General features: G+C 38.6%; 1 protein-coding gene across 1 annotated transcript; it reads left to right on the forward strand.

Moving 5' to 3' along the window:
• The first annotated feature begins 1,693 nt into the window (after positions 1-1,693).
• LOC141774534 (uncharacterized) lies at positions 1,694-27,644 on the forward strand. Its single transcript, XM_074647273.1, has 12 exons — positions 1,694-1,840; positions 3,120-3,209; positions 4,229-4,303; positions 5,860-5,931; positions 7,466-7,537; positions 9,706-9,783; positions 10,250-10,327; positions 21,843-21,908; positions 22,918-22,983; positions 24,151-24,222; positions 25,405-25,479; positions 27,162-27,644. The coding sequence occupies exons 1-12, from the start codon at positions 1,768-1,770 to the stop codon at positions 27,185-27,187; spliced, it is 843 nt and encodes a 280-aa protein (XP_074503374.1). The 5' UTR covers positions 1,694-1,767; the 3' UTR covers positions 27,188-27,644.
• Positions 27,645-27,711: the final 67 nt, after the last annotated feature.

The raw sequence follows: 27,711 nt of genomic DNA on the forward strand, positions 1-27,711 counted from the left end.
AAGTATTATTATAAACTAATCTATCCAGCAGTAGCAGTCCCTCATTCTTTGGTACTTTGCTGTCAGTTCATTTAACAGAACGTCCCAGTTCACCTGAGTTGATTGGAGGTTATTCAGATCACCTGTTGGCTGCTAGTTGTTCCAGGAAACCGCTGTTCAATTTAAAAAATAATTATTTGTCACGTAACTTCCGTATTTAAGTTACGGAACTTCCGGTGTTATTTTAACCCAAACCGCGATCTTTTCCTAAACCTAACTAAATAGCTTTTGTGACGTAACTTACGTACATACAGTAAGTTACGGTAAGTATTTTTATTTTGAAAAGACTGGAGCGGAAATGCCATGTGTGTCACGTGTTGTTGGACATTCATATGAAAACGCAAAAAAAATACGTTGTTGAAAGTCGTGCTGAGCGTCACGTAAAAAAAAAGAAGGGAAATTCGTGTCTATGTACACAAATCAGATTACATTTTTGTGACTATTTCAAGAACTGCCCCGAGACTGTGTTGGTATATATCATGTCAACACACTCTACAGTGACTTTATCTCTATTTATTTGATATTTTATTCACCTATTTGCTCTGTTTGTAACATATATATCACATTTATTTAAATTTTTTTTTTACATATCACCTACGTTATCTTATCATATGGTTTTCTATGATCAAGTTCAAAATCAGTCACTGTCACTTTAAACAACCTGTAATTGTCTATAATTACACATATCTCGGTTATATCAGGTTAATAAATAGTGTAGTTTTGATACTTTTACCTGATCTCCAGACAGACTAGTACTTCCAGAAGTGTTGTCTGATGTAACTCAAAAAACAACAACACAACAAAGACCAGCTTCTCTGAGTGCAGCTGAACTATTTATGTGCTGCTTTGTGTGTAATGTTCAGCTGCGTGTGAGAACGGGAGGGTGTTTCCAAGCTGTCGGACGTCTCCATTGGTAAAGATGAATGCCCAAACTTTGTACACAGTGTGCTCAAGTTTCATTTACAGACAATGGGTCATTCCTGTTATGCAGCAACATTTCTGTTCCCGTGAGTTACTTTTTAAAATGAAAATTTTAAATAATGCACATTAAAAATCTGTTGTTTTTTTTAACCTCTAGTCCATCTAACTTCTGATATATACTGAAAAAACAAAGTTCGGAAACTTGTGTTTGGTGGATTATTTCTCTGTTGTTACAATGCTAATGGTCATTGTATTTTACATCGTTGGAAAGCCTGTTTATTTACCTTCGCAATGATGTCCCACTCGTAAGGATCATGCATTTGTGGGATGAGCAGCACAGCTGATTATGTGGGTAGCTCCCAAGAAAAATTTGCTCAGTTTCAACCGAGTCAGCTTTAGGAAAAGAAAAAAGGTAGAGAAGGCAAAAGGTAATTACAGTACAAAATAAGAAGCATATTCAACTCAACACAATAAATAAGTAAATTATTAAAATATAAAAACGCCCTCAGTGTAGTCGATAAATAAACTAAACTACCCTCTGCATAGGAACGATACCCCCAGAATACAAATATACAGTATATATATATGATCCATGACCATGTTAAAAGAACTTGATCTTTGTTTTCTGCTGCTGTGACGTCTCAGACCTGTGGGACAGGTTCACCCTGCAGACACACCTGACTCCTCAACAGGGCGTCACCTGCAGGGACACCTGCCTCTATAAGATCCGACTTCCTCCATCCATAAACACACTCAACACACACTCACATCAGCGGTTTGAGCAAGGCACCAACCATCGCCACAACAATGAATTTTTTCAATCAATTAAAAGAGAGTGATATGTGTAAAAAATACGGAGGCCAGGTGGCTGAAGCAGTGGGTGAGTATCATTTTGATAGTCTCTCTGAGATTAGATCGTGTTTGAGTTTAATTAAAGATGTTTGACTTTGTTTCCTCTCGACTGGCCGGCAACAGGTTTAAAGCAGGAAGCTCTCAACGGGAGCTCGAGTAGAAAGTTTCCAAAGATACCAAATAATAACAATAATAATAATATTATAATAATAGGCTGAAGTTTTGGGGAAATGTGTGTAAAATGATAATTATATATTTGATGTGTGGGTGGGTTTAGTAAAAGCAGCAGGGAAATGCAAATGGTAAAAGAAGTTGCCCTTTCAAATGCCTGATTAAAACCTGTATTTTCAAATAGTTTTTATGAATTCATTAATGTATTGTTAAATTGGCTGTTTCATGGTGTTTTTGTAAATCTCTTTTAATTTTGAACTATTTATTGATGGATTCATATTTCATGTGTAAATTATTTTTATAATCATCTTTTTATTGCCCATTAAAATGTCAAATTACGAATTAGTTTGTAATTTAGTCCATTTATTCATAGATTAATGAATCAATTTGTTAACAAATTTATTAATGCCTATTTTTATTGTACAATTGTACAGATTGTATATTAGTTATGAATCAATTACATGCTTTACGTGACTCTTGTGGTCCTCCATAATGGAGTAACTCTCCGTTTTACATTTAAATTACTTTTTGGAGATTTTACTGTGACAGCTAGTTGGTCGTCCGTCTCCTTCTCAAGTTAAAAAGATCAACATGTAAACAAAATAATTCTTGTAAATGATTTTCAGACGGAGACACGGAGGGATCAGGCTATTCCCTGCAGTCTCCTCCAGTGTTAAATGAAACACTGCACATAATTCAGTTAGTAGTCCCCACCCATCTGATGCTCCAGGCAGGTTGAATCTAATGCAACTGCTGTTTTCATTGGAAATACTTTTAAATACTACGAGAGACGACCTGAAGCCAGAAGAGAATAGCTGACATGACAACAGGTCCATCTCTCCTGATGGCTTTAATTGTGTTCTGTCGTCACGTTGGTTCCCAAACAGGCCGATATGTTGGTGTCTATCAGATTAATAAACATTTTTCAATTCCTCCATTTTCACACAAAAGTCAAATTTAACACTGAGCTGATAAAATGCAGCAAAATACGGATTAAAATCACTGACCAGAGCAGGTGACGTTTAAATCACCACGCCTCCACTACAGACAGAATCCAGTCCCAATGGGGCTGCTACCTGTACATCACAGTGTGACCTCACCAGGTGTTGAGGAACTAACAGCTGTTTGTTCTGCAGGGGACGGTCTCACGAGTCAGATAAAAGGATTTTGTGGTGTAGAAGATCAGAAGGAGGACAAGAAGGAGGAGGACAAGAAAGAAGGAGGAGGTGAGTCCTTCAAACTGACTTCTATCGTGGTCACAGCAGCATTTAAAATGGCGAAATTTCATTGCAATTTCGATTTAATCCTGTGGAATTTATTAATTTGTTTCTCATTTTGGTGAACTCACAAATTTCAGTCGCGAGCCGTCTGCTAATATAAAGTGAGCAAATAATAGTAATAATTATTATTATAATTGTTATTATTGTTATTAATAATATTAATGATAATAATATTTATATACAGCACTTTTCAAAGCAAATAATATTAATTATGAATAATCATAATCATAATAATAATAATAATAAAGAACATTTATTTTACAATGCAATAGAAAATAAAAATAATACAAAACAGAATAATAATAGACATAAATATAAGATAAAAAACAATAAAGACAGAAAGAGAGAACTTGGCATCAGTCACAAATTAGCCAACACTGTACGCCTATATATATATATATATATATATATATATATATATATATACACAGTATATATATATACACAGTGTATATATATATACACAGTGTATATACAGTATATATACACTGTGTATATATATATATATATATATATACACTGCTTTTTATATTTTTTATTTATTCGTTAAAACAAGTGCTACTGAAGTTGATCCTAAAAAAAAGTAGAATCTATTCATGGCTCACTTTTTAAATAATATAATTTTTAATCTTTGGGCTTGGGGGAAGGTTTCAAGTATTTCCAAGTCAAAAGACTCAAGACCAGGTGAATTCACGAGTCAGTCGAGTTGCAAGGCTTTTTTTATTTTTTAGAATCAAAGTCCTGTGACTCAAGTCCACACCTGGAAAACAGTCAACAAATGTTGATGTTTTCTTTGTTATTTATTTATTTATATTTTAGGTAATACACAATTTCTTTGTTTTATCTAAATGACACATGAATTAATGGTCCTATTTAAAGCCAAAGTGAGCGTGCATGGGACACCCACAATGATTTATAGTATAAGAAGTTACATACAGTCCCTTTAACAGCTGTTTGTTTTGCAGGGGGCGGTTTCATGGATAACATTGGTAATGCTCTTGATTTTGGAGGAGACGACGGCAAGAAGAAAGAAGGAGGAGGTGAGTCGTTCAAACTGACTTCTATCGTGGTCACAGCAGCATTTAAAACGGCGAAATTTCACTGCATTTTCTATTTAATCCAGTGGAATTGATTAATTAGTTTCCCATTTTGGTGAACCCAGAAAATTTCAGTCGCGAGCCGTCTGCTGACCTTTCAGGAGCCAGACAGTCCAAAATGGAGGAAGCTATCGTAGCTTATTGTGCATCACTATTCTCATTTATTCATAAACCGCTCCACAAAAGAGGAATGGTTTGAGACAGGAGTCGGGCTGAAACATTCCTGGAAGATTCAAAGTGGAAACTTAACAGGAATTTATGGGAATCAACCAGGCAGCAACCTCAGGGTCTGAGAAGTGAAGCCAATGCTGAAGTGTCTTCAGCTTGCATTCTTTCTATCAGCCAGCAGGGGGCGACTCCTCTGGTTGTATAAAAGTCTATAAGAAAATGAGCCACTTGATTTATTACCTCAGTCAACATTGTGAACATGAGTTTATGGTCTAAATCACTAGTTTCAAGTCTTCTTCAATACAGCATGATGTTCATTTAGTAAATTATGGTCCCATTTAGAGTCAAATAGACCATAAAGCAGGGGATGCTTTAGGGCGGGGCTACCTTGTGATTGACAGGTCGCTACCACGGCGTTGTCCGGTCTGGAAGTTGTCCACGTTTTCGTCTTAGAACTTTAACCCTTTCACAGTGTGCTTTCACTTCATCAAAGTTAGTTGTAACATTTTTAGTTCGGTTGTACTTAGCTCCACCCTCTCGTGTCACTTCTGGTTGCAAAAAAATAAGATGGTGACAGTCAAAAACCAAGATGGTGATGTCCATACAGCTAACATGCAAATAATCAGATGGCACAATAGTTTGATATTGTCTGTTGTTTACAATGCTTAAGGTCTATAGAGAATCATAAATGTAGGGGGGATTTTGAAAAGAAATTCAGAGCAGCGCAAATCTGAAATATTCCTACTTAGTGCAGAAGACGGCCAAAAACCAGGATGGCGACGGCCAACTTTCCAAAGATACCAAATAATAATAATGATGATGATGATGATGATGATGATGATAATGATATTATTAATAGTAATAATAATAATAATAATAATAGGCTGAAGTTTGGGTAAAACGTGTCTAAAATGATAATTATATATTTGATGTGTGGGTGGGTTTAGTAAAAGCAGCAGGGAAATGCAAATGGCAAAAGAAGTTGCCCTTTTCATGCCTGATTAAAACCTGTATTTTTAAATAGTTTTAATGAATTCATTAATGTATTGTTAAATTGGTTGTTTTATGATGTTTCTAAACAGGCCGATATGTTGGTGTCTATCAGATTAGCAACATTTTTCAATTCCTCCATTTTCACACAAAAATCCAATTTAACACTGAGCTGATGAAATGCAGCAATATACAGATTAAAATCACTGACCAGAGCAGGTGACGTTTAAATCACCACGCCTCCACTACAGACAGAAATCCAGTCCCAATGGGGCTGCTACCTGTACATCACAGTGTGACCTCACCAGGTGTTGAGGAACTAACATCTGTTTGTTCTGCAGGGGGCGATCCCTTCAGTTTGGCGACCGTTTTTTTGGAAGAAGATGACAAGGACAAGAAGAAGGAAGGAGGAGGTGAGTCCTTCAAACTGACTTCTATCGTGGTCACAGCAGCATTTAAAATGGCGGCATTTCATTGCAATTTCAATTTAATTCAGTGGAATTTATTAATTTGTTTCTCATTTTGGTGAAGCCACAAATTTCAGTTGCGAGCCGTCTGCTAATATAAAGTGAGCAAATAATAGTAATAATTATTATTATAATTGTTATTATTGTTATTAATAATGTTAATGATAATAATATTTATATACAGCACTTTTCAAAGCAAATCATAATTATTATTGATAATAATAATAATAATAGTAGTAATAATGATAATCTTTATTTATACAGCACTTTTCAAAGCAAAGTTACAAAGTACTTTACATGGTTGAACCAGGAACAAACACAATTCAGGACTAAAATTAATGAACATTTATTTTACAATGCAATAGAAAATAAAAATAAAAATACAAAACGGAATAATAATAGACATAAATATCAGATAAAAACAATAAAGACAGAAAGAGAGAACTAAGCATCAGTCACAAATTAGCCAACACTGTACGCATATATATATATATATATATATATACTGCTTTTTATATTTTTTATTTATTCGTTAAAACAAGTGCTACTGAAGTTGATCCTAAAAAAAAGTAGAATCTATTCATGGCTCACTTTTTAAATAATATAATTTTTAATCTTTGGGCTTGGGGGGAAGGTTTCAAGTATTTACTCAAGACCAGGTGAATTCAGGAGTCAGTCGAGTTGCAAGGCTTTTTTTATTTTTTAGAATCAAAGTCCTGTGACTCAAGTCCACACCTGGAAAACAGTCAACAAATGTTAATGTTTTCTCTGTTATTTATTTATTTATATTTTAGATAATACACACTATTATGGCTTCCTTCTACTTTCTATTCTAAGCCATATTTCTTTCGCCAAGAAAACGTGTCAACAAGGCATCTACTAAATAAAGTTGCGCTCATTCATGGGTTTACTCACGGTTAGATGTCCTTTCTGTCATTGGATGCATATGATTGATTTGCAGCCTTTGTGTGTGTGTGTGCGTGTGTGTTAAACTACATAAACCAACCCAAACAACCCAAAACAGGATATGCCGCGGCAACCCAAAGTAAAGTAAAAAGATTAACTTAAACTTTGTCTTATTGAAATGAACAAACTATATTAAAGCCCTAAAAAAAACTATTTCGGCTCTTGGCGTCCTTAAACAGCTGCGCTCTCCACAGCTGATACTAAATCAGGATGACGGCAACAGGATGACGGCATCAACTGGTGCCAAATTTATAAACAATTCAATGCTGTGGTTGGCCACATGGGGCAAAAATACCAATTACTATCAACATAATGTTTCTCTTATAATAAGGAATTCAACTACTCCTTTCTCAATATTTGGCTCCTACACACACTTTCTTTGTTTTATCTAAATGACACATGAATTAATGGACCTATTTAAAGCCAAAGTGAGCGTGCATGGGACACCGACCCACAATGATTTATATGTATAAGAAGTTACATACAGTCCCTTTAACAGCTGTTTGTTTTGCAGGGGGCGGTTTAATTGATAACATCAATCCTCTTGATTTTGGAGGAGATGACGGCAAGAAGAAAGAAGGAGGAGGTGAGTCCTTCAAACTGACTTCTATCGTGGTCACAGCAGCATTTAAAACGGCGAAATTTCACTGCATTTTCGATTTAATCCAGTGGAATTGATTAATTAGTTTCCCATTTTGGTGAACCCACAAATTTCAGTCGCGAGCCGTCTGGTGACCTTTCAGGAGCCAGACAGTCCAAAATGGAGGAAGCTATCGTAGCTTATTGTGCGTCACTATTCTCATTTATTCATAAACCGCTCCACAAAAGAGGAATGGTTTGAGACAGGAGTCGGACTGAAACATTCCTGGAAGATTCAAAGTGGAAACTTAACAGGAATTTATGGGAATTAACCAGGCAGCAACCTCAGGGTCTGAGAAGTGAAGTCAATGCTGAAGTGTCTTCAGCTTGCATTCTTTCTATCAGCCAGCAGGGGGCGACTCCTCTGGTTGTATAGAAGTCTATGAGAAAATGAGCCTACTTCTCACTTGATTTATTACCTCAGTCAACATTGTAAACATGAGTTTATGGTCTCAATCTCTAGTTTCAAGTCTTCTTCAATACAGCATGATGTTCATTTAGTAAATGATGGTCCCATTTAGAGTCAAATAGACCATAAAGCAGGGGATGCTTTAGGGCGGGGCTACCTTGTGATTGACAGGTCGCTACCACGGCGTTGTCCGGTCTGGGAGTTGACCGTGTTTTTGTCTTAGGACTTTAACCCTTTCACAGCGTGTTTTCACTTCATCTAGGTTATTGTAACATTTTTAGTCGCCAAAAAATGTCTTATTCAGCATTCGGTTGTACTTAGTGTTACTTCTGGTTGCAAAAAAACAAGATGGTGACGGTCATACAGCAAACGTGAAAATAATCAGATGGCAAAATAGTTTGATATTGTCTGTTGTTTACAATGCCTAAGGTCAATAGAGAATCATACATGTAGGGGGGATTTTGAAGAGAAATTCAGAGCATTGCAAATCTGAAATGTTCCTACTTAGTGCAGAAGACGGCCAAAAACCATGGTGATGGCCAACTTTCCAACTTAAACTGCATTTTCAAATAGATTTTATTAATTCGATATGTTGGTGTCTATCAGATTAGCAACATTTTTCAATTCCTCAATTTTCACACAAAAGTCAAATTTAACACTGAGCTGATAAAGTGCAGCAGTATACGGATTAAAATCACTGACCAGAGCAGAGGCCAGAGGCCTGTACTACGAAGCGAGTTTAACATACCCAGGGTATCTTCTCGTTATCTGGCTTCACTTAACCTAACAAACGAGATCTCGCTAAACTGTACTACGAAGCTGGTTATCAACTCGGTAAGTCAACCCAGAGTTTCTCTGTCTGGATATGAGCGCGTTCACATGAACGAGGAGGTGTCTGCAGCATCTGACCAATCACAGACATGGACAAGACTACTGACAGACAGGCAGAGCGGCACATTATACAAAGGAAGAGCAAACTATATTAGACAAATGCAAAGAAGTTAAACACTTAATCCAGACTAAAAGTAACACAGTTGAAGCTGCTAAATGCAGGAAGAACAGCTGGTAAAAGAAAAAACTCCAGATGTGTGAATGCCTAAATTAACAGACGATTAATTTAAAGGAACACTCAAAAGTCAGATATAGTCGTCTAAATATAAATAGCGTTTAAGAGTTTAATAGATGAATAGATTACTCATCTTTTTACCCTGTATGATGTGTAGCATCTATCATTATTTAAACCTTCTTTCACCTGCGTCCCGCTCTCAGGTGGTGTGAAAAGGACTCAAGAGGAAGTTAAAAAATATAAATAAAAATATATAATTCAAAGCGGTAAACACCCACAACATGAATCCAGCTGTCCTTCCTACATTTGTTAGTTTAAACTGTGTTGATTTTAGTCTGGATTATGACTCTAACTTCTTCATATGTGTGTTATATTATCATACAATCACCGCACTGAGCTCTGATTGGTCAGTAGGAGGTGCTTTTATACAAGTTGATCTCTTATCTGGAACATAACCTGCTCTGGAGCAGGTTAGCTGTTCAGCATCAGTTACCATGGTGATCTACCTCAATAAGAAGTGAACCAGCTTCGTAGGACGGAAAACCCAGAGTTAACCCTGAAGTTACCTCGATAACTGCAAATCCTGCTTCGTAGTACAGGCCTCTGGTGTTGAGGAATTTAACAGCTGTTTGTTCTGCAGGGGGCGTTCCAAATGATATGATCAGTAGTCTTTTTGGAAGTGGTGGAGATACGGATAAGAAGAAGGAAGGAGAAGGAGGTGAGTCCTTCAAACTGACTTCTATCGTGGTCACAGGAGCATTTAAAACGGCTAAATTTCCATGCATTTTCGATTTAATCCAGTAGAATTGATTAATTAGTTTCCCATTTTGGTGAACCCAGAAAATTTCAGTCGCGAGCCGTCTGCTAATATACAGTGAGCAAATAATAGTAATAATTATTACTATAATTGTTATTATTGTTATTAATAATATTAATGATAATAATATTTATATACAGCACTTTTCAAAGCAAATAATTATAATTATCATTGATAATAATAATAGTAGTAATAATAATAATCTTTATTTATACAGCACTTTTCAAAGCAAAGTGACAAAGTACTTTACATGGTTGAACCAGGAATAAACACATTTCAGAACTAAAATGAATGAAAATTTATTTTACAATGCAATAGAAAATAAAGAAGTTACAAACAGTCCCTTTAACAGCTGTTTGTTTTGCAGAGTGCAGTTTAATGGATAGCTTTGGTAATGCTCTTGATTTGGGAGGAGATGACGACGACAAGAAGAACGAAAAAGGAGGTAAGTCCTTCAAACTGACTTCTATCGTGGTCACAGCAGCATTTAAAATGGCGAAATTTCACTCTAATTCAAATAGACCATAAAGCAGGGGATGCTTTAGGGCGGGGCTACCTTGTGATTGACAGGTCGCTACCACGGCGCTGTCCGGTCTGGAAGTTGTCCACGTTTTCGTCTTAGAACTTTAAACCTTTCACAGTGTGCTTTCACTTCATCAAAGTTAATTGTAACATTTTTAGTTGCCTAAAAATGTTTTATCCAGCGTTCGGTTGTACTCAGCTCCACCCTCTCGTGTCACTTCTACTAGTGTTAGTGGTTAGCTCGCCAGCTACAGCCGTTCACCAACTAGCCCACCGAGTAGTCACTACGCCACCAAGGTTCTGGTCCAAATACCACTTCCTGTGTGACCAGGCCTTAATGACGAGCTTTTAACCTTTGCCAAAAGTCAAAGAGTTTGCAGCTTTGGTTTTAAGCAGCTTTTAATCTGATCTTCTGGGGTCCATTTTGGTGTTTCGTGGTACATTAGTAATAATATTAATAATTAATATTCTCTTGTGTTTATGTCACTTTTCTCAGGACTGGGTTTCATGGGTTTATAGTAATAGCCACCCTGCAGACCACATCCTGAAACCTTCAGCTTCAGTCCATCGATCCTCCACCTGCAGCGTCCTCAGAGAGGAGCAACTCCACCCAAACTGAAAATTATTGCTTTTAATATTTATAAATGATTGTTTTTCTTTTACAGAGAACGTGACCCTACCTGTCACATCCAAAAACTCATTTGGGTTGAGAAAAATTTTGAATATGAAATCATTAAAATCTATATATAAATATATAATATAACTCTCAAACTAAATGTTATCTACAGTAAATATGTTGCTTCTGCTGGGTGACGGACAATTTCACCAACTGGTAATGCACATGTTTATGTTTCCTTTACTGGTTTTACACCATGAGAATGTACTGAAAATGATCTGTGCTGAGGAAATCTGTTGAAAACATTACTAAACTGGGTTATTATATGGTACAATAAATACATCTCTAATGTCACCTGGAGACGACCAGTATTTAGTGTCATTAATTCCATTAAAAAGTCATAAATTAAATGTATTAAAACACCAGTATTATGGTGCTAATGAGTGCTAATGCTAATCATGTTTCAACAACAGTTCATCATGTTTTTGTTGTCTTTCACTAATATTCAACATCAGGTTCCCATTTGATCGAAGTACTGTAAGTACAAATGTGAGGTACTCGTACTTTAAATCTTTTTACTTCTACTCCATTACATTTATCTGACAGCTTTAGTTACGTTAAAAATTCATATTTTTTACACGAAAACATACGAAGAGTTTATAAAATCTGAGTTATAAATTAACCTCCAACAGTTTACAGCTGAATCCATTAGTCCATAAACCATCTCACTATTTCCCTTACGAAAAAGTACTATACTTCAAGTTTATTTTATGAAGTAAAATTAAGTATACTGAAAAGTCTAAGTACACTTGGCTTATTCTGATTTAACACTAATGTAATGCAATGACGCAATCGATCTTTCGGAGGTCGTAGCGGGCTCAGTTTTAAAGCTATAGCGTGAAGATACTGGTATCATATGAAACTAAAGAATCCATTGGTACCAACCATGTCATGTCATTCAGATATGTGAATGTAAATGGGTTCTATGGGTACCCACGAGTCTCCCTTTACAGACAGGCCCACTTTATGATAATCACATGCAGTTTGGGGGCAAGTCATAGTCAAGTCAGCACACTGACACACTGACAGCTGTTGACTGAGAAAAAATGTGTGATTAGTCGTGATTAAATATTTTAATCGACAGCCCTAATACAGTATATTTATGATTGCAAATAAATTAACATCACAAATGGCCATGGCAGTTTTTCCTCAAACCCATTTTCGTTCACATATCTTGAGGTCAGAGGTCAAGGGATCCCTTTGTCTGGCTGCTGCTGAGCCGAGGAGCATCACCGCAGCACGCCGGCCACAGCACACCAGAGGACGTTTTAGAGGTGCTAACACCGTCCACCAGCACCGGCCGCTCTCGCCTCAGCTCCAGCACCGACACCGCTCCGGGCCGCACTGTGATTCGTTTCTTTCTTTTTTTTTAATTTTTTTTTATTGCAAGACAAAAGACAATACATTAACACAACAACAAGAGGACTACAAGAACAGCGAATACAGGCCAGTTAGCACATTTCTGTGTGTGTGTGTGCGCGTGAGCGTGTGTACGAGCATGTGCCTTGGAGTGGGGTCTATAGGGTGGATACATGGAGAGAGGAGAGGTTAATAAAAAAATAATAATAATAATAATATATATATACATACATATTCATACATATACATACATATACATACACATACAGCATATACACAAATAAATACACAAATTAAAAAATAAATAAATAAATAGTAAGTAGTTAACTAAGGCTAACTAAGGGGAAGCATAGGGAAGGAAATAACTAAATGAATGAGCAAGGAACATAATTAATTCTAATAATATTTAAACTAATAATAACAATGATAGAGTCAGGGGCGGCGCAGCCCCGTCCACCGGCAGCGAGGCACAACAGGGGCACCGTCAGGGACCTCCAGAGCAGGTCAGCAGGGTCAGTTCGGCAGGGTCAACTAGGTTATTGTTTCATATTGTACTTATTGATTTGAAGTTGTATTTGTGCATCTATTCTATTTTATTTTTCTTTAATTATTTATTTTTGACTGAATGACCCAGCATTGGGCCGCCCCCAGACCCTTATAGGAGGGGGCTGGCCCATTGTGGGCATGATCCCGCCCTCATCCCTCAGTCATGTGATTAGGATGTGAAAGGGAGGAATAAGTTGACCCAGCCTTCCTTCCTTCCCGCTGCCGCCCGCTCCAGAGTGAACCGTCCTAGTGCCCCGAGCAGAGCCCGCCGCCAGGCACCGGGCAGGGCAAGACCCCGACATCCTCATATGTCAAAACTGCTACCACTGTCTTAAGGAATGATATTATTAATTAGTATGATATTATGGCGACGATAAAAATGCAAACAACTTGAGAGAAAAATTAAATGAATAAATACATTTTAAAAAGTAATAACTAAATAAAATAAAATAAGAGAAAATATAATAAAATAACAATAATAATGATAATAATAATACTACAGATCAAAAAAAAAAAAAAAAAATCAGTGAGTGAAGGGGTGACTACAAAAAGGAATAGAAACAATGGAAGATATAATATTCATGGTAGAAAATGAATAGATAAAATAAAAATATATATATTTTAGCACGAAAATAATGCTCCAAAGTTACACAAAATTTTGGCGAAGAAAAATTGGCATGGCCATTTTCAAAGGGGTCCCTTGACCTCTGACCTCAAGATATGTTAATGAAAAAGGGTTCTATGGGTACCCACAAGTCTCCTCTTTACAGACATAATGTTCTCGGATGCAGTGACACAAAATGAAGCAGGGTTTTGAAACTAAAAAGGGATGTTGGAGACAACCCTGCTCCAGTAAAAGCTCCAACGCGTGTGGTGAAGAAATATGACCCTGAATACTTTGGATTCATATTGGATGGCAGTGATGGGAGATGGTAGGCTGAATATTTATGTGGGTCATTACATCTGACAGTGACATAACACATATTTATAGCCCAGTTTGTCATCTATTTGGGAAGGTGGTCCTCGGCAATTGTTTATTAATCAGAAGTGGGCCTCAAGTTACAAAAGGTTGAGAAGTCGTGGTCTAGAGTCTTAATTTGTTCTTGAGATAGGTGTGGTAGATTAATATTATTAAGGAATTTATGGATGTCTTCAATATTTGGGTTGTGATCTAAGGTGTATCATTTTTTGTAGAAGTTCCTAAATTTATCATTTATATCTTTAGAGTCATGGAGTGGTTTCCCTACTGAGGCCCTAATAACTGTAATGGCTTATTTTTCCTTGTTTTGTTTAATTAGATTTTCTAGGTATTTACTTGATTTATTATTAAATTGAAAGTTGCTATGTCTGAGCCTCTCTATAAGAAATTGGGTTTTTTGTTTATGAGGTTGTTCAGTTCCAGTTTATGTTTTCTTAATTCACAATATATTTTTTCCGTAGGATTAGTGGCATAAGAGTTTTCAAGTTGTTTTATTTTTTCTTCCAATTTAAGTTAAATTTCTGTCTTTCTCTTTTTATATAGGATGAGTATGAGATGATCCTACCCCTTAATACAGCTTTGCCAGTTTCCCAGAGAAGTATAGGAGATGTGTTTGGAGAATCATTAATTTCCGTAAAGGATGTCCAATCTCTCTCTCGAAGAAGAAACTGTTAAAATCTTGGTCTTTCAGCAGAGGTGTGTTAAACCTCCATCTGGTCGATTTCTGTTGGAGTTTATTGATAAGCTTAAATGAGACTTGGTGCATGATCACTGATAGTACTCGAATGCATTTTTGTTTCTGAAATATGTGAGCGGAGGGAATTGCTAGTTAAAAAAAAATCAATTTTGGAAAATGAATGATGAACTTGCGAAATATGGGTGTATTCTCTTTCACAAGGATGGTTTAACCTCCAATTATCACCAAGGTCATAGTCCTGTATGTATTGTTTTAGAATGACTGTGGATTGCCAAGATCTAATATTGCCTGCAGTACTTGATCTGTCTATTAATGGGTCTAGCACAGAGTTTAAGTCACCACCTATAATTAATTCTGAGCTAGGGAGGTTGTTGAGTAGCGAGAAGAGTTTGTGAAAGAAGAATGGATCATCTTTATTTGGGCCATATATGTTAGCAATTGTGAACAACTCGTTGTGAATAGAAATATTAATAATGACAAATCGTCCTTCTGAGTCTTAGATTGTAGTGTTGTGAGTACATTTTATTTTATTATTAATAAAAATGGCGACTCCTCTTTGTCTTGAATTATAATTGGCTGTGAAGATGTGTTGGAATTGAGATGACTTTAAAACTGTGCTTCTTGAGTCAGTTAAATGAGTTTCTCGAATAGACACACATCCACTTGCATTTTGGTGAGATGCCTTATTACTTTAATTTTTTTAGCCTGATTTCCCATGCCACAAATGTTCCAGCTAACAAACGTAATTGATTACATGACTAAATAACAAGTTAAAGGATGTATGTGTGTGTGTGTGTGTGTGTGTGTGTGTGTGTGTGTGTGTGTGTGTGTGTGTGTGTGTGTGTGTGTGCGTGCGTGCGTGTACGTGCGCACATGCGCGTGCTTGAAATGGAGTAGGAGTGTGGAGAGGAGGGGTTAATGAGAGGACAGGGGAGACATGTAACATAGAAGAGAAGAAAAGGGGGAACATTAAACATACGACAGTAAGTGAGAACGAGAAACATGTACACATGATTACTACGTCGTTGACTGACAAGCAAAACATAGTGGTTTGAGGGGCATTGGAGACTCGGGTGTTTATATTTATATGTGTCTTGTGACGGGTTGTACAGTTGCTTTAGAATAGCCAAGGTGTCAGCTCGCTGTCACGGAAAAGTTGTCCATCAACATACAGCTTGTCAACCGAGATGACAGCTTTCCTGTTTTTTTCGAGGAACTGTTTTCTTATCGGGGAAAAGAGTTTTACGTCTCTCCAGAATTTCCCGAGGGAACTGATCGTTCATGCCAAAAATAGTTCCTCTTAGCTCCTTCCCTTGTTTTTTGACCAGTTATTTGTGCTTATAATGTTCAAATTTGTCGACTATTGGTCTCGGTTGTTTTCGGTCCTTTTTAACAGCGCAGAGACGGTGAACACGGTGTAATGAGATTTGGTTGACTTTGTCTGAGGGGATCTTAAGTTGGGTGGTCAAAAATGTTTTCACAGTCAATGTTTTTCACACCAGCTGCGTTTTTGCTGCTGCGTTTCTCCTGCTGCAGCTGCTGCTGTCAGCCCTTTCTTTCTACATAGAGTTTGCCTTGCGTCATAAATAGGCGAGACCTCTATCTATAAAAGAGTCGAGCTGAGACTCACCCGGGCAGTGTGGCTGCTCTAACATGTTAACAGGGACGCCGAAATAAAAAACAACAGGTAACGCAGCCGCCACGCGCTCCTGACGTTCCTGGTGTGTCCACGCCGTTACACAGTTTCTTTTATTTGTTTGTTGTCTCTGGTGACGGCGGCTATTTCCTCAGTGAGATGTTGGACGGATATTTTTAACTGTTTGTTTTCTTCGGTTAGTGTGAGGATCTGTTCTTGGCTGAACTCCAAGCTGTGTTTTAAACCCTGAAATTCTTTGTGTAGTACTTGGATGCTCGTCTTCGTTCCCTGTGAATTCCTTTTTTTCCCCCATCGTGCCAAGGTGGTCGAAGCAGTCGTCAATATAATGTTCCAGGTCCAGTTTCCAGTTTGCCAGTTGTGAAGTGTTATACAAGGGAGTAATTATGTCCTTAGGGTTGTTGTGAAGTGTTTAATTCAGCAGCAGGGCGCTGCCATGATGAATCACACACCGGGTCTCCTTCCTTTATTTCTCTAACAGGACTTTTCTCTCTGGTTTTCTCTTCAGTTGAAAGTTGCGCACTCCCCATCGTCCGGACCTGTTAGAGGCCTGCAAACCTCCAGTATCGGCTGCTTTCCGTTAATTTATCTCCAGCAGGAGGAGACGGTGAAGAAGAGAGCGAGAGAGAGAGAGACAGTCAGTGTGTTGTGTGAATTCTGCCTGTGGGATTTTGTGTAATTCACTGTGTTGGTTTCACCCGTTCACCACAGACACACCTAACTAGCTAACTAACTAGAAAGACAAACTGACAGACAGATAAACGAGTTATCAGTTTGCTACTCGGACTCAAAGGAGCATGAATGCACCTGCAGCCTGGAGGATGACCTTTGACCTGCAGCTTCTACTATAGTCGGACGTCATATTTACATTTTACCAAAAAGCTTTACCAAAAAAAATTGCAAACAGTGTGGCTAATCAACTTAATCTGGAAATGACACAAATAAATATGATATATCATAGAAATGACTAAATACACTGTGTTTGGGCTTTAATCTCTCACTCTGTTCGTGAGAACATGAATAAAAGTGAGAGTTGTGGTGAGTCATGCATCCTTTTTTTAAATTCTTTTAAAGGGAGGGACCAACACACACACACCTGACTCACCTTATTATAATGATGTGATTTTACATGCCGGCGGTGTTAACCAACCTGGTGATGTGTGTTTATATCTCTGTTTTCTGCTGCTGTTACGTCTCAGACCTGTGAGACAGGTCCACCCTGCAGACCCACCTGATTCCTCAACAGGGCGAGACCAGAGAGGCGTCACCTGCAAGGACATCTGCCTCTATAAGATCCGATCTCTTCCATCCATAAACACACTCAACACACACTCACGTCAGGGGTTTGAGCAAGGCACCAACCATCGTCACAACAATGTCAAGCATCGAGGATTTTTTGGGCCGAATTAAAAAAAAAGCTATGGTCCAAGGGACTGACCTTGTGGTGAAGAAAGTGATGGAGAGTGATGAGGGTAAAGACTTCATGAAGGAAATGGTGGTTGACGAAGCGAGTGAGTATCATTTGGAAAATATCTCTGAGACTAGACCGTGTTTGAGTTTAATTAAAGATGCAGAAGTTGTTTGACTTTGTTTCCTCTCGACTGGACGGCAACAGGTTTAAAGCAAGAAGCACTCACTTTATGGAGATTTTACTGTGACAGCTAGTTGGTCATCCGTCTCCTTCTCAAGTTAAAAAGATCAACATGTAAACAAAATAATTCTTGTAAATGATTTTTTTCAGACAGAGACACGGAGGGATCAGGCGATAAGCTGCAGTCTCCTCCAGTGTTAAATAAAACACTGCACATAATTCAGTTAGTACTCCCCACCCATCTGGTGCTCCAGGCAGGTTGGATCTAATGCTTCTGCTGTTTTCATTGGAAAAACTTTTAAATACTATGAGAGACGTGTTTGTGAAGGTTCTCAGTCAGGAAAGGTTAAATCGGCAGCAACTGGACTTGGTTTAGGTTCTTGAAGACGTTTCACTTCTCATCTGAAAGGCTTCTTCAGTTCTGGCTGAATGGCAAGAATTTAACCTCTGTGGGGTCATTAGCAGGAATATAGAAACCACTCAGTACAGCTGTAATCACAGGTTGTTAGAGTCAGCTGATACCAGGTGTGAATGGCTGTCGGGTAGGGATGTCACGAGAACTGATACTTCGGTACCAAGTCGATGCCAACATTTTTTAAAAATGACGGTACTCTTTTTCCAAGTACCAAAGGTACCGTACGGATGCCTGTAATGGTGGTTGGTATTGATGTGACAGAGGAAAATTCTCCAAATGGTTAATAAACTTGTGATAACTCCGGTGTCACCGATTACACCGGACATTTTACAAGAAGGAATACGGTCAACATGTGCAGAGCGCTGATCTTTACCGTCGGGTGGCGGTGTGTCTGGCCTCTCCGGTAGCGCTTTTGCTAGGGGGCTCCGCTGCGGGGGTCTACCTGGCGCCGCTGCTCCGTGCACATTTTATTGTCATCAAAAGAGTGTCCCTTGTCCTTCAGGTGTAAATAGACTGCTGAGTTTAAACCTGAGGAGTTGACCGCACACCCAAACACAAGCAGAGTAACCTGGTGTATGCAGCCCATCGTAGTGAGGAGTGCCCAGATTTGTACATTGGTGAAACCAAACAACCACTAAACAGATGGACGGCTCCACACAGACGGGCCAACTCCTCAGGTTTAGACTCAGCAGTTTATCTACACCTGAAGGACAAGGGACACTCTTTTGATGACAATAAAATGCATATTTTGGACAGGGAGGAAAGATGGTTTGAAAGAGGAGTGAAAGAGGCCATCTATGCTAAAGTAAAGAAGCCATCACTCTACAGACGAGGAGGCCTAAGGCATCACCTGCCGTCCACCTACAATGCTGTCCTGGCATCCCTGCACACTTGACCTCATCCGACAGTCATTGACACCTGGTATCAGCCGACTCTAACAACCCTTGATACTGTCTTCACACCTGGAGCACCGTTGTACTGAGTGGTTTCTATGTTCCTGCTAACGACCCCACAGAGGTTAAATTCCTGGGTTCCCCTACCATTCAGCCAGAACTGAAGAAGCTTTTTCGGATGAGAAGTGAAACGTCTTCAAGAACCTAAACCAAGTCCAGAGACGACCTGAAGCCAGGAGCCAGAAGAGAATAGCTGACATTACAACAGATCAATCTCTCCCGATGGCTTTAATTGTGTTCTGTCGTCATATTGGTTCCCAAACAGGCCGATATGTTGGTGTCTATCAGATTAGCAACATTTTTCAATTCCTCCATTTTCACACAAAAGTCAAATCTAACACTGAGCTGATAAAATGCAGCAGTATAGGGATTAAAATCACTGACCAGAGCAGGTGACGTTTAAATCACCACACCTCCACTACAGACAGAAATCCAGTCCCAATGAGGCTGCTATCTGTACATCACAGTGTGACCTCACCAGGCGTTGAGGAACTAACAGCTGTGTGTTCTGCAGAGGACGGTGTCATGGATATGATAAAAGGTGTTGGTGGTCGAAAACATGAGGAGAAGGACAAAGGAGGTAAGTCCTTCGAACTGACTTCTATCGTGGTCATAGTAGCATTTAAAACAGCGAAATTTCACTGGAATTGATTAATTAGTTTCCCATTTTGGTGAACCCACAAATTTCAGTCGCGCTATCGTAGCTATTGTTGCTATCATAGCTTATTGTGCGTCACTATTCTCACTTATTCATAAACCGCGCCACAAAAGAGGAATGGTTTCAGACAGGAGTCGGGCTGCAACATTCCTGGAAGATTCAAAGTGAAAACAGGAATTTATGTGAATTAACCAGGCAGCAACCTCCGGGTCTGAGAAGTGAAGCCAATGCTGAAGTGTCTTCAGCTTGCATTCTTTCTAACAGCCAGCAGGGGGCGACTCCTCTGGTTGTATAGAAGTCTATGAGAAAATGACCCTACTTCTCATGTGATTTATTACCTCAGTCAACATTGTAAACATGAATTTATGGTCTCAATCGCTAGTTTCAAGTCTTCTTCAATACAGCATGATGTTCATTTAGTAAATTATGGTCCCATTTAGAGTCAAATAGACATGATAATTATATATTTGATGTGTGGGTGGGTTTAGTAAAAGCAGCAGGGAAATGCAAATGGCAAAAGAAGATGCCCTTTTAAATGCCTGAATAAAACCTGTATTTTCAAATAGACATTATGAATTCATTAATGTATTGTTAAATTGGCTGTTTTATGGTATTTTTGTAAATCTCTTTTAATTTTGAACTATTTATTGATGGATAAATATTTCATGTGTAATCTATTTTTATATTTCCTCTTTTGACGAAGTGATTGACCAATTCGTTGACAAAGCGGCGGGAGGTGATAAGCGTCAAGAAATGGTGTTAAAATTTGGCGTTAAAAAAGCGGGTGAGTATCGTTTTGAAAATCTCTCTGAGATTAGATCGTGTTTGAGTTTTATTAAAGATGCTGAAGTTGTTTGACTTTGTTTCCTCTTGACTGGAAAAATTATTTTTATAATTCATCTTTTTATTGCCCATTAAAATGTCAAATTATGAATTACTTTGTAATTTAGTCCATTTATTCATAGATAAATAAATAAATTTGTAAACAATTTAAAATTATATTAAAATGATAAAATGATCAAATGCAGCAGTATACGGATTCAAATCACTGACCAGAGCAGGTGACGTTTAAATCACCACGCCTCCACTACAGACAGAAATCTAGTCCACATGGGGCTGCTACCTGTACATCACAGTGTGACCTCACCAGGTGTTGAGGAACTAACAGCTGTTTTTTTTTGCAGAGAGCGTTGTCAAGGAAAAGATGGGTAATGCTTTTGGTTTTGGAGGAGATGACGACAAGGACAAAGGAGGTGAGTCCTTCAAACTGACTTCTATCGTAATCACAGCAATTTTAAACGGTGAAATTTCACTGCAATTTTGATCTAATCCAGTGGAATTGATTGATTAGTTTCCCATTTTGGCGAACCTTTAGGGCGGGGCTACCTTGTGATTGACAGGTCGCTACCACGGCGTTGTCCACGTTTTCGTCTTAGAACTTTAACCCTTTCACAGTGTGTTTTCACTTCATCAAAGTTAATTGTAACATTTTTAGTTCGGTTGTACTTAACTCCACCCTCTCGTGTCACTTCTGGTTGCAAAACAACAAGATGGTGATGGCCAACTTTCCAACTTAAACTGCATTTTCAAATAGATTTCATGAATTCATTAATGTATTGTTAAATTGGCTGTTTTATGATATTTCTGTTCCCAAACAGGCCGATATGTTGGTGTCTATTAGATTAGCAACATTTTTCAATTCCTCCATTTTCACACAAAAATCCAATTTAACACTGAGCTGATAAAATGCAGCAAAATACTGATTAAAATCACTGATCACTGAAGCAGGTGACGTTTAAATCACCACGCCTCCACTACAGACAGAAATCCAGTCCCAATGGGGCTGCTACCTGTACATCACAGTGTGACCTCACCAGGTGTTGAGGAACTAACAGCTGTTTGTTCTGCAGGGAACGATCCCATGGATATGGTGACAGGTTTTTTGGGAGGAGGTGACAGCAAGAAGGACAAAGGAGGTGAGTCCTTCAAACTGACTTCTATCGTGGTCACAGCAGCATTTAAAATGGCGAAATTTCACTGCATTTTAAATTTAATCCAGTGGAATTGATTAATTAATTTCCCATTTTGGTGAACCCACAAATTTCAGTCGCGAGCCGTCTGCTGACCTTTCAGGAGCCAGACAGTCCAAAATGGAGGGAGCTATCGTAGCTTATTGTGCGTCACTATTCTCATTTATTCATAAAGCGCTCCACAAAAGAGGAATGGTTTGAGACAGGAGTCGGGCTGAAACATTCCTGGAAGATTCAAAGTGGAAACTTAACAGGAATTTATGGGAATTAACCAGGCAGCAACCTCCAGGTCTGAGAAGTGAAGCCAATGCTGAAGTGTCTTCAGCTTGCATTCTTTCTATCAGCCAGCAGGGGGCGACTCCTCTGGTTGTATAGAAGTCTATAAGAAAATGAGCCTACTTCTCACTTGATTTATTACCTCAGTCAACATTGTAAACATGAGTTTATGGTCTCAATCGCTAGTTTCAAGTCTTCTTCAATACAGCATGATGTTCATTTAGTAAATTATGGTCCCATTTAGAGTCAAATAGACCATAAAGCAGGGGATGCTTTAGGGCGGGGCTACCTTGTGATTGACAGGTCGCTACCACGGCGTTGTCCGGTCTGGAAGTTGTCCACGTTTTCGTTTTAGAACTTTAACCCTTTCACAGCGTGTTTTCACTTCATCAAAGTTAATTGTAACATTTTTAGTTCGGTTGTACTTAGCTCCACCCTCTCATGTCACTTCTGGTGGCAAAAAAACAAGATGGCGACAGTCAAAAACCAAGATGGTGTTGGCCAACTTTCCAACTTAAACTGCATTTTCAAATAGATTTTATGAATTCATTAATGTATTGTTAAATTAGCTGTTCTATGATATTTCTGTTCCCAAATAGGCCGATATGTTGGTGTCTATCAGATTATCTCAGTGTGACCTCACCAGGTGTTGAGGAACTAACAGCTGTTTGTTCTGCAGGGAACGATCCCTTCGGTATGGTGACAGGTTTTTTGGGAGGAGGTGACAGCAAGAAGGACAAAGGAGGTGAGTCCTTCAAACTGACTTCTATCGTGGTCACAGCAGCATTTAAAATGGCGAAATTTCACTGCATTTTCGATTTAATCCAGTGGATTGATTAATTAGTTTCCCATTTTGGTGAACCCACAAATTTCAGTCGGGAGCCGTCTGCTGACCTTTCAGGAGCCAGACAGTCCAAAATGGAGGAAGCTATCGTAGCTTATTGTGCGTCACTATTCTCATTTATTCATAAACCGCTCCACAAAAGAGGAATGGTTTGAAACAGGAGTCGGGCTGAAACATTCCTGGAAGATTCAAAGTGGAAACTTAACAGGAATTTATGGGAATCAACCAGGCAGCAACCTCCGGGTCTGAGAAGTGAAGCCAATGCTGAAGTGTCTTCAGCTTGCATTCTTTCTAACAGCCAGCAGGGGGCGACTCCTCTGGTTGTATAGAAGTCTATGAGAAAATGAGCCTACTTCTCATTTGATTTATTACTTCAGTCAACATTGTGAACATGAGTTTATGGTCTCAATCGCTAGTTTCAAGTCTTTTTCAATACAGCATGATGTTCATTTAGTAAATTATGGTCCCATTTAGAGTCAAATAGACCATAAAGCAGGGGATGCTTTAGGGCGGGGCTACCATGTGATTGACAGGTCGCTACCACGGCGTTGTCCGGTCTGGAAGTTGTTCACGTTTTCGTCTTAGAACTTTAACGTTTTCACAGTGTGTTTTCACTTCATCAAAGTTAAATGTAACATTTTTAGTCGCCTGAAAATGTCTTATTCAGCATTCGGTTGTACTTAGTGTTACTTCTGGTTGCAAAAAAACAAGATGGTGATGGCCAACTTTCCCACTTAAACTGCATTTTCAAATAGATTTCATGAATTCATTAATGTATTGTTAAATTGGCTGTTTTATGATGTTTCTGTTGCCAAACAGGCCGATATGTTGGTGTCTATTAGATTAGCAACATTTTTCAATTCCTCCATTTTCACACAAAAGTCAAATTTAACACTGAGCTGATAAAATGCAGCAGTATAGAGATTAAAATCACTGACCAGAGAAGGTGATGTTTAAATCACCACGCCTCCACTACAGACAGAAATCCAGTCCCAATGGGGCTGCTACCTGTACATCACAGTGTGACCTGAACAGGTGTTGAGGACCTAACAGCTGTTTGTTCTGCAGGAGACGATGCCTTCGGGATGGTGAAAGGTTTTTTGGGAGGAGATGACGACGACGAGAAGAAAAAAGGAGGAGGTGAGTCCTTCAAACTGACTTCTATCGTGGTCACAGCAGCATTTAAAATGGCGAAATTTCACTGCATTTTCGATTTAATCCAGTGGAATTGATTAATTAGTTTCCCATTTTGGTGAACCCAGAAAATTTCAGTCGCGAGCCGTCTGCTGACCTTTCAGGAGCCAGACAGTCCAAAATGGAGGAAGCTATCGTAGCTTATTGTGCATCACTATTCTCATTTATTCATAAAGCGCTCCACAAAAGAGGAATGGTTTGAGACAGGAGTCGGGCTGCAACATTCCTGGAAGATTCAAAGTGGAAACTTAACAGGAATTTATGGGAATTAACCAGGCAGCCACCTCCGGGTCTGAGAAGTGAAGCCAATGCTGAAGTGTCTTCAGCTTGCATTCTTTCTATCAGCCAGCAGGGGGCGACTCCTCTGGTTGTATAGAAGTCTATGAGAAAATGAGCCTACTTCTCTCTTGATTTATTACCTCAGTAAACATTGTAAACATGAGTTTATGGTCTCAATCTCTAGTTTCAAGTCTTCTTCAATACAGCATGATGTTCATTTAGTAAATTATGTTCCCATTTAGAGTCAAATAGACCATAAAGCAGGGGATGCTTTAGGGCGGGGCTACCTTGTGATTGACAGGTCGCTACGACGGCGTTGTCCGGTCTGGAAGTTGTCCGTGTTTTTGTCTTGGAACTTTAACCCTTTCACAGTTCGTTTTCACTTCATCAAAGCTAATTGTAACATTTTTAGTCGCCTAAAAATGTCTTATTCAGCATTCGGTTGTACTCAGCTCCACACTCTCGTGTCACTTCTGGTTGCAAAAAACCAAGATGGTGATGGCCAACTTTCCAACTTAAACTGCATTTTCAAATAGATTTCATGAATTCATTAATGTATTGTTAAATTGGCTGTTTTATGATGTTTCTGTTGCCAAACAGGCCGATATGTTGGTGTCTATTAGATTAGCAACATTTTTCAATTCCTCCATTTTCACACAAAAGTCAAATTTAACACTGAGCTGATAAAATGCAGCAATATAGAGATTAAAATCACTGACCAGAGAAGGTGACGTTTAAATCACCACACCTCCACTACAGACAGAAATCCAGTCCCAATGGGGCTGCTACCTGTACATCACAGTGTGACCTGAACAGGTGTTGAGGACCTAACAGCTGTTTGTTCTGCAGGGGACGATGCCTTCGGGATGGTGAAAGGTTTTTTGGGAGGAGATGACGACGACGACGAGAAGAAAAAAGGAGGAGGTGAGTCCTTCAAACTGACTTCTATCGTGGTCACAGCAGCATTTAAAATGGCGAAATTTCACTGCATTTTCGATTTAATCCAGTGGAATTGATTAATTAGTTTCCCATTTTGGTGAACCCACAAATTTCAGTCGCGAGCCGTCTGCTGACCTTTCAGGAGCCAGACAGTCCAAAATGGAGGAAGCTATCGTAGCTTATTGTGCATCACTATTCTCATTTATTCATAAACCGCTCCACAAAAGAGGAATGGTTTGAAACAGGAGTCGGGCTGAAACATTCCTGGAAGATTCAAAGTGGAAACTTAACAGGAATTTATGGGAATTAACCAGACAGCAACCTTCGGGTCTGAGAAGTGAAGTCAATGCTGAAGTGTCTTCAGCCTGCATTCTTTCTATCAGCCAGCAGGGGGCGACTCCTCTGGTTGTATAGAAGTCTATGAGAAAATGAGCCTACTTCTCACCTGATTTATTACCTCAGTCAACATTGTAAACATGAGTTTATGGTCTCAATCTCTAGTTTCAAGTCTTCTTCAATACAGCATGATGTTCATTTAGTAAATTATGGTCCCATTTAGAGTCAAATAGACCATAAAGCAGGGGATGCTTTAGAGCGGGGCTACCTTGTGATTGACAGGTCGCTACCACGGCGTTGTCCGGTCTAGGAGTTGTCCACGTTTTCGTCTTAGAACTTTAACCCTTTCACAGTGTGTTTTCACTTCATCAAAGTTAGTTGTAACATTTTTAGTTCGGTTGTACTTAGCTCCACCCTCTCGTGTCACTTCTGGTTGCAAAAAAAGAAGATGGTGAAGGTCAAAAATTAAGATGGTGACGGCCATACAGCTAACATGCAAATAATCAGATGGCACAATAGTTTGATATTGTCTGTTGTTTACAATGCCTAAGGTCAATAGAGAATTATAAATGTAGGGGGGATTTTGAAGAGAAATTCAGAGCATTGCAAATCTGAAATGTTCCTACTTAGTGCAGAAGACGGCCAAAAACCAAGATGGCTTACCCAAATTAAGTAAAATAAATACGTAACAGAAGTATGGAAAACACGTCACAAACGTCAGTAAAAAACACGTAACTTCAAAATAACTCAACAACACTTTGTTTCTCGCTCTCTTTTTATTCTACGTCACCAACTCTGAGATTGGCATATTCACGCAGATGTGTTTACATTGCAGTCAGTACAGACTACATGGCGTTCAAATGACACGCCAAAAGAAAGAACGGCGTTCTATTGCACAAAAAATGACTTTCAATTACAGTGTCATTCATACGCCATTTAGTGCGACTGGGCTGTGCAACCCTAAACAGTACAAACATGACTTTCCAATAAACTTTGTGTACTTATTGTCCAACAATCCAACAAGTTCTCAAGTTTACAAACTGACTGTTAGCTCGTTATTTTCCCTCTTTATTAGCTCGCCAGCTACAGCCGTTCACCAACTAGCCCTCCGAGTAGTCACTACGCCACCAAGGTTCTAGTCCAAATACCACTTCCTGTGTGACCAGGCCTTAATGACGAGCTTTTAACCTTTGCCAAAAGTCAAAGAGTTTGCAGCTTTGGTTTTAAGCAGCTGTTAATCTGATCTTCTGGGGTCCATTTTGGTGTTTTGTGGTACATTAATAATAATATTAACAATTAATATTGTCTTGTGTTTATGTCACTTTTCTCAGGAATCGGTTCGTTATTTGGTTTCTAGTAATAGCCACCCTGCAGACCACATCCTGAAACCTTCAGCTTCAATCCATCGATCCTCCACCTGCAGCGTCCTCAGAGAGGAGCAACTCCACCCAAACTGAAAATTATTGCTTTTAATATTTATAAATGATTGTTTTTCTTTTACAGAGAACGTGACCCTACCTGTCGCATCCAAAAACTCATTTGGGTTGAGAACAATTTTGAATATGAAATCATTAAAATCTATATATAAATATATAATATAACTCTCAAACTAAATGTTATCTACAGTAAATATGTTGCTTCTGCTGGGTGACGGACAATTTCACCAACTGGTAATGCACATGTTTATATTTCCTTTACTGGTTTTACACCATGAGAATGTACTGAAAATGATCTGTGCTGAGGAAATCTGTTGAAAACATTACTAAACTGGGTTATTATATGGTACAATAAATAAATCTCTAATGTCACCTGGAGACGACCAGTATTTTGTGTCATTAATTCCATTAAAAAGTCATAAATTAAATGTATTAAAACACCAGT

Source organism: Sebastes fasciatus, chromosome 9, assembly GCF_043250625.1.
Source record: "Sebastes fasciatus isolate fSebFas1 chromosome 9, fSebFas1.pri, whole genome shotgun sequence".
NCBI classification, from domain to species: domain Eukaryota; kingdom Metazoa; phylum Chordata; class Actinopteri; order Perciformes; family Sebastidae; genus Sebastes; species Sebastes fasciatus.